Here is a 12,984-nt window from a genome sequence, read left to right as displayed (position 1 = left end):
CATATACCCATCAAGATGTCTTTTGAATGCTGTAATTGTAGCAGACTCCACCACTTCCTCTGGCAGCTCATTCCAAACGCACACCACCCTCTGCGTGAAAAAGTTACCCCTCAATCCTTTTTAAATCTTTCTGTTAAACATATGCCCTCTAGTGTTGGACTGCCCCCATCGAGGAAAAAGACCTTGGCCATTCACCTTATCCATACCCTTCATGATTTTGTGAAGCACTATAAGGTCACCCCTCAGCTTCCAATGCTTCAAGGGGAAAAAGCAAAGCCTGGTTCTATTCAGCCTCTCCCTATAATCCAAACTCTCTGGTACTGGTGTGTTAGTTGTAATTTTCCAAATGTCGTTGGAGTCTGGCAAAGTACCAGCAGATTGGAAAACTGTTATTGTGACATCCCATTCAAAAAGGGAGGGAGACAATAAGCGGGTAACTTTAGGCTAATTGCCTAACTATATTGTTGTCAAAGAAATGGAATCCATTATTAGGGCAGTATGGCAGCTCAAGGGCAGTACGGTGGCTCACTGATTAACACTGCTGCCTCTCAGTGTTAGGACAACTGCACATTTTCCATGCGTCTGTGTGGGTTTTGTCTTACAGTCCAAAGGTGCAGGTTAGGTAGATGGGCAATTTAGCATGGTCAGTAGTGTTCAGGAATGTGTAAATTAGCCTAGCCCATGGGAAATGTAGGATTCAGGTATGGGGTGGGATTACAGGACTCTTCAGGGGATCAATGTGGACTCGATGAGCCAAATGGCCTGCTTCCACTCTGTCAGGATTCTGAGATTCTAATAACAGAACATTTGGAAAATTGTAATCTAATCAAGCAGAGTCAGTATGGCTTCCTGAAAGGAAAATAGTGTCTGACTAACTTACTAAAGTTTATTAAGGAAGGCTCAACCAGAGTGGGTAGAGGGGAACCAGTAGATTTGGAGTTCCAGAAGATGTTCAACAAGGTACCTTTCAAAATGTAATGTTGTGACATAAGACCCCATGGTGTTGAGGTAGTATATTGGCATGGGTAGAGAATTGACTCATGGGCAGGAAACAGTGAGTGGGGAATGAGGGGTTCTTTTACAGGTTGGCAATCTGTAATCAGTGCTAGAAACACAAACGTTTACAATATGTATTAATGACTTGGAAGAAGGAAGTGAAGGTAATGTAGCCAAATTTGCAGATGAAACTAAAATAGGTGGAAAGGCAGATTGAGAGAGGGATGCAGACAGTTTCCAGGGAGATATTGGTAGTCTGAGCACGGAGCAAAAAGTTGGCAATTGGGGTGTAATGTGGGAAAATGTGAAGTTGTTCGCTTTGGAATGGAGAACAAAACAACATACTGTTATTTAAATGGAGGGAAACTGCAGAAAGCTGCAACACAAAGGGACTTCGATTAGATTACTTAGTGTGGAAACAGGCCCTTCGGCCCAACAAGTCCACAACAACCCGCCGAAGCACAACCCACCCAGACCCATTGCCCTACATTTACCCCTTCACCTAACACTATGGGCAATTTAGCATGGCCAATTCACCTAACCTGCACATCTTTGGACTGTGGGAGGAAACCAGAGCGCACGGAGGAAACCCACGCACTTGGGGGATTTGAGCACGACACATGAGCAGCAGGTAATCGAGAAGGGTAATGGAATGTTAGCCTTTATTTCACAGGAGTTGCTGGGGAGTGTTGCTAAATAAAGAGACCTTGGAGTGCAGGTTCATAGCTCCTTAAAAGTGGAGTCGTAGGTAGATAGGATAGCGAAGAAGACATTTGGTATGCTTTCCTTTATTGGTCAGAGTATTGAGTACAGGAGTTGGGAGGTCATGTTGTGGCTGTACAGGACATTGGTTAGGTCACTTAGAATATTGCGTGCAACTCTGGTCTCCTTCCTATCGGAAAGATGTTGTGAAACTTGAAAGGGTTCAGAAAAGATTTACAAGGATGTTGCCAGGGTTGGAGGATCTGAGCTATAGGGAGAGGCTGAACAGGCTGGGGCTGTTTTCCCTGGAGCATTGGAGGCTGAGGGGTGACCTTAGAGAACTTGTATAAAATCATGAGGAATGTGGATAGGGCAAATAGATAAGGCCTTCTCTCTGGGATGGGATAGTCCAGAACTAGAGGTCGGAGGTTTAAGTTGAGGAGTGGGGGGGTGGGGGGAGATTTAAGAGACCCAAGGGGCAACTTTTTCACAGACAGGATGGTGCATGCATGAATTGAGCTGCCAGAGGAAGTGGTGGAGGCTGGTACAATTACAATATTTAAGAGGCATCTGGGTGGGTATATGAATAGGAAGGGTTTAGAGCAATATGAGACTAGATTAGGTTGGAATATCTGGTCAGCATCGATGAATTGGACCGAAAGATCTGTTTCTGTGCTGTACATCTCTGAATCTAAGTGTTATAGAAACTGTGCAAGGTGTTGGTGAGACCACATCTGGAGTACTGTGAACAATTTTGGTCCCCTTATTTAAGGATAGAAGTAATTTCACTGGCGGCAGTTCGGAGAAGGTTCTCTCAGATAATGCCTGGGTCTTGAGGGATTGTCTTATGAGCAAAGGCTAAACAGGTTGGGACTCTATTCACTGGAGTTTAGAAGAATGGGAGGTGATCCCATTGAAACATAGAGGATTCTGATGGGGCTTGACAGGCTCAATGCTGAGAAGGTGTTTCCGTTTCCCATCATGGGAGAGTCTGGGACCAGAGGGTGTAGTCTTAATAAAAGAACACCATTTAAAGACTGAGATAAGGATGAATTTTTGTTCTTTCTTGTGCTGAGTGTCTTTGGAACTCCTTGCCAGAGTGAGCTGTGGGGGTAGTGTTTTTCCATATGTTTAAGGTTGAAATAGATGCTTCATCAGTCAGGAAATCAAGGGTTTTGTGTGCGGAGGGGGAGAGATAAGAGACAAGAAGTGTTGAATCAGCAATGATCCTGTTGGCTGGCAGAGCAGGCTTAAGGAAGCAAGCAGCCTATTCCTGTTCCCTATTTCTTGTGACTCTCATTATGACCATGTTGATGCGATCCAATTACCTTGAAGTTTTCTGTGTTCTGCTCTTTAATAATAGTTTCTAACATTTTCCCTGCAACTGATGTTAAACAAACTGTTTCTATCTCCCTCCTGTTTTGAATAAAGTGGTTACATTTTCTTTCTTTCAATTTAAATGGGACTGTCTAGGAATCAGTCAGCTGCATCAGTCAGCTCGTTTGTCAGTTCTTTTCAGACCATCAGGAAAGGGACTTGTGAGCCACAGGTCCAACAATATATTTAGTCCCACTTCCCAGTGATTGTGATGTTTGAGTTTCTCCCTCCTTCCCATTTCCTGATTTTTTTTTAACTGCATTCATCCACTTTAATCCCATAACACCCATTACCCAGCAAATATCTATGGATCTAACTTTTGCCAAAGATGAGCAGTTTAGATGGATTGGCCATGCTCAGTTGCTGTGGAGTGAGCAGGGATGTGCAGGTGTGGTTAATTAGCCAACTGACCCTTTGTGTGAAGATGTGCTTCCAAATCTCCTGATTCCACTGGTCAGAGCAATCCTGAGCACAAAGATGTTGTTGGCTGTTGTTCTTGGGGTCTCCTATATTGAGGCCTGGGACATCTCTGCAGGAGTTCATTAGAGTAGTGTTCTTGCCCAGCCGCCTTTAGCTTCATTGGTGACCTTTCCTTCATCACAAACTCTGACGTGGGGATGTTTGCATACTGGTCAGTAATTTTGACAACTCCTCAGTTACTCTTTACAACTTTACAAAGTTAACATTTCATCAGAACTTCATACAACTCTCAGTTCTCTTCCATGCTGCCTAAGTTGTCAGTGTCAGTTTGTGTGTACAAGCCACTATTCCTCCCCTTTAATGATTGATAGAAATGTTGAAAAGGGTGAGGCCCCAGTACAGATTCCTTGATATTCTATGGTGTTGATTTATGCAAGAAATCAGGTGCTGGGGTTGAAAAAAGAGGATCCTGTGGTGCAGGTTTATAAAAAGTGGGTATTGGAATGAGGAAGTGGAATTTAAAGAGAAATCTATGAAGATTGGGGTTTGAACATAGAACAGTAAAGTACAGGAACAGGCTTTTTGGTCCACAATGTTGTGCCGAACATAATACCAAGTTAAAAGATTTCCCACCAGCTTTTTTGACTGAATACTTCACAATTTTAAAGCACCTCGTCGAATACGAAGGGCTTCTGGACATGAGATTCCATTCGAATGCGTGCAGCATTCATGAAGCTCTGGAGGTTTCTGCCTCTTGCTCGTTGTCTCCTGTTAACTGAATGAATCTCCTGCAGACCCAGCTCTAACTTCCCTCAACTGCATGTGTATAATTTCAGTTGGCGCTTGTTCTAATTTTGCTTAATTCGTGGGGGCTTGGTTGTCCATTCCCAAGGGTTTTGGGTACAGAAGGAGACCATTTAGTGCCCACTTGGAAAAGTACTTCTGATATCACCCTTTATTGGCTTGGCTTTGATTGTATCACTCTGCCCCACCTTCTGGGCGGTATCGCCCTCTCTAAGGGGAAGCAGTCAGTGTGATCAGATCACACAGGCCTTGTGAGCACTAGGTGACAATTTATGATGAATTCAGCAGCTGAGAGACCTTGAATCTTACCATTAGATTCTGTCTGGACTTTGCATGTGGTTGTGATGTTTGTTGGAGGGGGTCCCAGGGTTTGTCTCATCCACTCTCTGCCTATTCCATTGCAGATGTTGTGATCTCCACAGCCTGTCATCCAACAGAAAACATCATTGCGTCGGCAGCACTGGAGAATGACAAGACAATCAAACTTTGGAGGAGTGACTGTTAGAGAGCAACCGAGCTTCCCCTTGGAAAAATACATCCTGTCCCAGCCTCTCTGACATGGGGACAGGCTTCTCAAACTCCTGATGTCTGAGACTCTAGATTCTGTCTAAACTGGTGACGAGGGATTGCAGACCCAGTGGGAGCATTGGAACAAATCCAGTTTTTACTGCAGATTCATAACACTTAACAAATTATTGTACATTTAAAAAAAAACATCCACACGTGCACGCACAGCCTGTGCCTACACACAGATGTGCACACATACCTGTGTATACACACAACTAAAGTTTTTTTCTAGTGACCAAATCACTTGTGGTTTCCCCCATCTGGTTTCTTGTGAAAACTCATTTTTTTAAAAGCAGGTTTAGTTGTTGGTAGAATGTTTTTGTAAACTTAACATTGACAGCTGCAAGTTTAAATTAGACAGTTAACCAGCTTGTCTTTTAAATCCTTTTATTTGTGTGACTCCTTGTCTTCCCCCTCCCCAACCATTGCTCATTGGGCCCCAGGTAACTGACCAGCTACTGACTGGTCACTGCCCTTGACTCCAGTGACCTTAGGTTTCTGGTTTGGCATTCCCACCCCCACCCCCACCCCAGCCACGGGTCACGTGTGAGATATAGGAAGATTGAGCCTGGTCGACCTGTCCTCAGTGCTGTTGTGCCCAGATCTCTCCCAGCAGTATTCAGCTCTTGTAGCATCAGTAACAGCACTGGTGATTATGGTCTTCCTGAGAACAGTCTCAGGACTCAGTGCTACTATTGAGGCTCCTAAGTTGCTTCTAAATGAAACTGAATTTCTGTGCAGAAGATATCTGGGATAAATCTTCGCTCACATTGGATCATATTTGCAGACAGTTCAGTCTGTGGCTAATGTCGTGCTGTACGTGCATCAAACCCACCAAAGGGGATGCTTCTGATTGTCCCAGCTCTGTCGCTTGATCATTAATCCTTATGATGTCAGACTCTGGTCATTGTGATTGGTTTCCATAGACTTTGTACTGTCAGCAAGGGTCATACCCATGATGTGGTTACTCTGCTCCAGACCCCAGTTTCAAATTTTGAGAATAACTGCAATCTAATCTCCATAGCAACCTCAAGCCTACAGAGTCACCCTGTTGTTACTGCACTGCAAGGGCATATTGTTCACTTTTTTAACTCACTTCCGGACATTGTAATCCATGCCCACGCATGGTTCAGGGTCAGCAGTTCTGTATATGTGGGACAGGGGAACACAGCGTCACCAGGCCATTCCCTGCTTTGTTGGCAAGTGCAGGTAAGTTGTGCCGACAATGAGTGGAAAACGTGGAGCTGGCTGAGGCACCTGGTAACACTTTTACTTCCCAGGAAAGGACCCTTTGAAATGAGCTGACGTCACCGAGTACAAATGCAAGAAGGATTTCCTATTTAAACTAGCTGAGCGACGGGGCCAGGTTCATTGCAGCTTCTGAATTGAATTTCATGTGCAGGAAGACATGGGGATATTGAAGGCTTGGTTGGAAATGGGTGCTGAAATGTTTTCCCCCCACATCTTGCCCAGTGATCTCCAGTGCTGACAGCTTTTCCTGGACATGCTTTGTACAGGGCCTTGTGACTGTGTGGAGCCAATATCTTTTAAAACGTCAGTTTGTTTGAGTTACTGACAGTCCTGTGTAATCTACAGACACAGGAAATCACTTCTTCCCAGTACTTGTGAATAGTCCAATAATTGTAATGATCTCTCGTGGGTGTCGAGACTTTCAGCCTGTCTGAGATTTGGATGTAATTTTACCCTCTATTTCCAGCTAATACAAGAGGTTTGATCATAAGAAAAATGTGTTGTTTTTAATTGCTGGCAAATCATCTGATAGCAGGTTTCAGCCTGATATCAATTTCTCTGAAACACACAAGACATTACTGTCGAGTGAACCTGAAGCAGGCACTTAGTGACTGCCCACCCACTGGCTCACTGCATGACACTGGAGTAAAGGCTTAATGAAGCCATGCTTACTTTTCTTCACAGACACATGGCTAGGCAGGGAAAAGAGGGATATGGACTCTGCGCAGGCAAACATTTTTTATTTTTTAAAAGGTATCATTTGTTGGCACATGTTTGGGCTGAAGGGCCTCTTCCTGTGCTGTGTCTGCGTTCCACAGTCGTCTTCTCTCACTGGGGTACAGTCCCACACACACTGACTCTCACTGGGGTACGGCTCCCACACACACTGACTCTCACTGGGGTACAGTCTCTCACACACTGACTCTCACTGAGGTACACCTCCCACGCACACTGACTCGCACTGGGGTACGGCTCCCACATGCACTGAGTCGTATAGTTGTACGGCACAGAAACAGACACTTCAGTCCAACTCGTCTGTGCCAACCACATTTCCCCAGCTAAACTAGTCACACTTGCCTGTGTTATGCCTATGTCCCTCTAAACCTTTACTACTCCTGTCCAAATGTTTTTTTTAAATGTTGTGATTATATCTGTGTCTACCAATTTCTCTGGCAGTTCATTCCACAGATGAACCACTGTGTGGAAAATGTTGCCCCTTGGGTCCCTTTTAAATCTTTCTCCTCTGACCTTAAAAATATGCCCCCCCCCCCCCCGCAGTTTTGAAATTCCCTAACTTAGGAAAAGACCTTTGCTATTGACTTTATCTATGCCCCTCATGATTTTATTATCCTCCAGTGAAAAACATCTCAACCTATCCAGGGTGTGGCTGCCACACCCCCACACTCTCTCACTAATCTGGAATTACAGTTGCATCTGAGTTCTCTTGTGCACCTAAACCCAGTGTAAATGCTGCCAGGAATGCTTGGTTTCAGGCCTCAATGCAGCCTTGGTGGAAATATGGTTACAATCTAAACTGAGGTGAGAGTGACTGCCTGTGTTCTCTCACAAAGGCAGAATATGATTTGGGTGTGGCATCAAGGTGGTCTAGCAAAACCGGAGTCTGCAGGAATTGGCAAATCTGTCTGTTGGTTGGAGTCATACCATTGGAAGATGGTTGTGGTTGTTGGTCAGTCACCTCCGCTCCAGTGTATCTCTGCAAGAGTTCCTTAGGGTAATTTCTTCAGTCCACCCATCTTCAGTTGCTTAATCAATGACTTTTTCTCTCCATCATAAGGTCAGAAATAGGGATGTTCATGAATACTTGCACATTCGCAACTCCTCATATTAAAGCAGCCCATGTTCAAAGGTAGCGAAATCTAGACAGAATCCAGGTTTAGACTGATGTTACTAGACAAGTGGGAGGCAGTAATCATCCCCAATAAGAGACCACCCCTTATGATTCATTAATGTTGCCATCTCCAATACTTCCCCAATAAAAATCATGGAACTGGAACTTAAATGGACTAAATACGTAAATGCCACAATGGAGTAAATTAATAACCAGGATTTCTGTAACGTGTCACATGCCCCTATTTCCTCAAAGCCTGTGCATTCTTGCAAGGTACTGCTCAAGACGGTAATAGAATACTTTCCGTTTGCTTTGATGTTCAGCACCAAACTCCAGCAGGTTCAACATCGCTCAGCACATGGCAGCCACCTGATCCATCCCTTTCCACCAAACTGACTATTCAGTTCCTCTGCCTGTGGCATGCAGTGCCTGAAATGTGCTTTATTGTTCATTAATGACATGAGTGTTACTGGCTGAGCCAGCATTTCTACCCTGTGCTCCCCCAAAAGATGCCCCAGGAAAGTGGTGATGAGCTGCCTTCCTGAACTGCAGTAGTCTGTTGTAGGTAGACCCACAATACCCTATGGGAGAGAATTCCAAGATGTTAGCTCATTAACACTGAAGGAATTGTGTATTTCCAAATCAGGAGGACTGTTATTCCCAAGTATCTGTTCTTCTCATTGGTAAAGGTTGTGGGTCTTCTCTGCCTGATTGTGTCTGGTAGTGATGGTCATCACAGTTGATTTCTGGGTTTCTATTTTCTGTTATTTATTTCAGTAGTTTCTATTTTTGGTTGGTGTATGATAAAGGAAGTGAGACTGAGTAAAGCCTCAGCTTTTCATTCACTGGTTCACACAGTCTGTTGCTGTCGTCATTTTAAGGAACGTTTTCTGGCAGGGAGACTGGGTTCCTGAGAGTTGAGTTTGGATTTTGGGGATGATGGGGTGTCTGGGTATCTGTCAGGCTGGTGCCTACCCTCTCCATGTTCTCTGCTGCCTTGTGCTTACCTACCTCCTGAACCAACTGGACCGCTATCTCCTGGCCATTGTAATCCAGCCCCTAGCCCAGGACATTCAGTTTGGAGAAAAGAGTTGTCTCCCTAGGGAGAACGACGAGCAGATTGGGGAACAATGCCATAATGCCAGTTCTCAGGACAGGTGAGTACCATGGGTGAACCCCTGAGATGGGGACAGACATTTGGAAATGCAGAGGACAGGTACCAATTGGTCTGTGTGCATTTATAATCAGAACTAGTGAGCTCTGGCTTGTTGGAAGGGAGATGTATAGAACAGCATTGGCCATATTGGAGAGTTTGGAGGAGGGGGTGTGGGACTGGAGGTGTGCATAAGGTTTGAGCAGCACAGGATGGAGAGACAGTAAGAGTTGTTTTCAGCAACAGGGCAGAGCTGGGAATGAATCACAAGAGCAGTCAGTGTGGGTTACATCTCTGGGCTACAGTTACAAAGTTCGCAGCAGGCATTTGGAGCAGATGAGTAGCCAGAATAAGGAAGATGCTGTTTACTTCAGCAAAATGGAAAGAGTGGGGCTTTTCACTCACTCAAGGAGGAACTGAAAGTAGCCAAATGATTTTGAGTCTGGGCTGTTCTTTCTGCCAGTATGTGTGACTCTGTGTTCAGTGGGGTTTTTATATTCATTCATGAAAGTGAATGTTGCTGGTCAGGCCAGCATTTATTGCCCATCTTTTTTTGTCCTGGAAAAGGTGATGGTGAGCTTCCTTGAACCACTGCAGTTGTTAGGGTGTAAGGGCACTGCTGTTCAGGAAGGAGTTCCAGGATAGTGTCCCTTATTCCCCTTTTTATTATTCCTGTGTGACTTCCCACATTGAGTGTGCAGTATGTTTAGATGGAACTGGACATTATACAAGGGAGGATGACCAATTGTACATGAGCTTCCCAGCTTACAGACTAGGTTAATTGTGACCCAGTGACAGTGAAGGATTGGCGATATATTTCCAAGTCAATTTGGTGAGTGGCTTGGAGGGATAAGTGTTCCCATGTATCTGCTGTCTTTGTCCTTCTGAATGGAAGTGGTTGTGGGTTTGGAAGGTATTGTCTAAGGGTCTTTGGTGAAGTTCTGCAGTATATCATATAGATGGAGCACACTGCTGGTAATGAATGTCAGTGATGGAGAGAGTGGATAATTGTGGATGTGGTACCATGAAGTGGGCTGCTTTATCCTGGATGGTGTGGAGCTGCTTGTGTGTTGCTGGAGCTGGCAAGTGGGGAGTATTCCATCCTACTCCTGCCTTGTGCCTTGTAGATGGTAGAGGTTTTGGGGAGTCAGGAGGTGAGTTACTAACTGCAGTATTCCCAGTCTCTGACCTGCTCTTGTAGCCACTGTGTTTATGTGATGAGTCCAGTAACCCCCAATGATGGTGCTGCTATTGAATGGCAAAGAGCAATGGCTAGATTGTCTCATATGCTATACAGGCAAAAATCATTTATAATAAGTATTATCTTCCACCTGTCAGCCCAAACCTAGATATTGTCCAGATCTTGTTGCATTTGAAAGTGGACTACTTCAGTAGCTGAGGAGTTGCGAATGGTGCTGAGCACTGTGCAATCATCGGTGAACATCCCCACTTCTGACCTTATGATGGAGGGAAGGTCATTGATGAAGCAGCTGAAGATGACTGAGCCTTGGACACTACCCTGAGGAACTCCTGAACTCTTGCAGAGTTGTCTTGGAGCTGAGATGACTGACCTCCAGTAGTTACTGGAGTTCTGGTCTCCACACTATAGAAAGGATGTGATTTCACTGATGGAAATGCAGAGGAAAGTCCCCAGGAGGATACCTGGGATAGAGCAGTTTAGCTAGGGTGGATAAGAATGAGTTGTTATCTTTGGAGCAGGGAGAAGGTTTGGGGGTGGGTGGGGGCAGGGAACCTGATGGAGGTGTGTAAGATTATGAGGGATTTGGACATGGTGGATAGAAAGCAGCTGTTCCCATTAGTTTAAGGGTCCATAACAAGGGGGCATAATTGTAAAATGGATGGCAGGATGACAGCCTTAGACTAAAAGGAAGACCTTTTGGAATGGAGATAAGGAGAAACCTCTTCAGCCAGAGAGTGGGGAATCAATGGGATTCATTGCCACAGAAGGCTATGGAGGCCAAGTCACTGAGTATTTTCAAGATAGAGATAGATTCTTGGGTATCAGGAGGACAAAGGGATTTAGAAACTGATCAGCCATGATTGAATGGTGGAGCAAACTTGATGGGCTGAATGGCCTAATTTCTGCTCCTGGGTCTCATGTTTAGAGGGAATCCGAGGGATTCTTTTCACCAGAGGGTTGTAGGGGTCTGGAATACATTGCCTGGGAGGGTAGTTGAGACTGGAAACCTCACAACCATTAAAAAGTACTTGGATGAGCACTTGAAATGTCGTAACATTCAAAGCTGTGAGCCAACTGCTGGAAAGAACAATTAGTGTAGATAGGTCAATGTGGACATGATGGGCTGAAGGTCCTGTTCTGTGCTGTATAACTAACTCTATAGTTCTTCTAAGTTCCTGAGATTTGAGGACAGTCCCCAGACATTGGAAAGCAGCAAATATAACTGTCATGCAAGAAATGAAAGAGAGAAAAAAACAGGGAACTTGAGGTCAGTTTATTTAACATCAGGAGCAGCAATAAACATTAGCACCTGTTATTAGGGATGTGGTAGCCAGCAATAGAGAATTCACATGTGATGAGGCAGAATGGACATGTCTTTCTGAACAGAACTCTGCACAAAGGTGATGTGGGCTGGTTTCAGGACTTGTAGGTGATTTACAGAATCTTACATCATTCCTGAACTGGCTGTTTGAAAATATTATCCTAGAAGACCCTGGCCTTTATCCACAATCCTCCAGACTCTTCCTTCCATATATTTACTCAATTTCTTTTAAAGTAGGACATTCCAGATCGTAACAAATCACTGCCATAAATAAAATATAAAATGATCAAAATGACATGGCTGAATTATTTAATACATGATGAGGTATTCCGATCCCACTCTCCTGTGTAGTCCCTTTTGGGGATGCTCTGTATGAGGCAGCTAGCTCCTAGCATCGCCCTGAGCTGATTCTAGTAAAACACTTCAGAAACTCTGGGCAGATTTAGAGTTGAGTGGACCATGAGGCAGACCATTTTTAATGTGGGCAAATATATAGTGCTGGCTCTGGGGACCTGAATCTGTTTTCAGTAACAAACCAATTTGAATGATGTAAAGTGTTAGACCTGGGTTTAGTTACTGCTTTGGCAGTACTGTATAGAACAGTACTATCCATTCCATAAGCAGTCTGATTCCTTTATAAAGAAGGGTAACCATTGCTAACCCACGTGTAATAATGAGTTAACATCTAGGTCGATATATGATATAGGATCAGGAATAGACCATTCGGCCCCTCATGTATGTTTCACCATTCAGTCAAATTTTTAATAAAACTCCTTAATTCCTATATGGACTCCGGTAAGGTACCAGAAGACTGTTAATGTGGTTCCAATTTGGAAGGCCAGTGAGTCTCCCGTTAGTGCTAGAGAAGCTACTGAAGAAAATTCTGAATGAAATAATAAATCTCCACTTGATCAGAGGAAGGTAATGTCTAAAAAAATCTAATTGTCACCTCCTTGAAAAATTTAATGTGTTTAGATGAGGGTTATGCAGTTGCTGTGGTTTATGTAGACTTCAGCAAGGTCCCGCATTGAAAGTAAAAGTAAATGGAATCCAGGGTAACCTGGCAAGTTGGATGCAAAATTGGCCATGTGACATGAGATTTAGGTTGGTGGTAGAAGATTGTTTATGTGACTGGAGACTGGCGTGCACTGGTGTACCAGAGGCATCAGTGCTGAGTCCCCTATTGTTTGTGATATAAATTAATGATATTGAAGAAAATGTCAAGGGTATGATACATTTGCAGATAACGTGATGAGTGGCCAGGTGGTTGACATTGAATAGAAAGGTTACAGGAGGATATAAAAAAATTGGGTAGATCAGTGACAGATGGAATCTAATAGTGA

General features: G+C 44.2%; 2 protein-coding genes across 2 annotated transcripts in view; both read left to right on the top strand.

Moving 5' to 3' along the window:
• Positions 1-6,613, top strand: part of wdr5 (WD repeat domain 5) — a 59,420-nt gene extending 52,807 nt beyond the window's left edge. Inside the window, exon 14 of the mRNA XM_072566112.1 lies at positions 4,704-6,613. Within this exon, the coding sequence (XP_072422213.1) occupies positions 4,704-4,804 (101 nt within the window). The 3' untranslated portion in view covers positions 4,805-6,613. The remainder of the gene's footprint in view (positions 1-4,703) is intronic.
• A 2,265-nt stretch (positions 6,614-8,878) lies between these two features.
• Positions 8,879-12,984, top strand: part of LOC140469337 (protein spinster homolog 1-like) — a 1,071,775-nt gene continuing 1,067,669 nt past the window's right edge. The window contains exon 1 of the mRNA XM_072565755.1: positions 8,879-9,123. Coding sequence (XP_072421856.1) covers positions 8,903-9,123 — 221 coding nt within the window. The 5' untranslated portion in view covers positions 8,879-8,902. The remainder of the gene's footprint in view (positions 9,124-12,984) is intronic.

This window comes from Chiloscyllium punctatum, chromosome 49 (genome assembly GCF_047496795.1).
Source record: "Chiloscyllium punctatum isolate Juve2018m chromosome 49, sChiPun1.3, whole genome shotgun sequence".
Lineage (NCBI taxonomy): Eukaryota > Metazoa > Chordata > Chondrichthyes > Orectolobiformes > Hemiscylliidae > Chiloscyllium > Chiloscyllium punctatum.
This window is presented reverse-complemented; position numbering and strand designations above follow the sequence as displayed.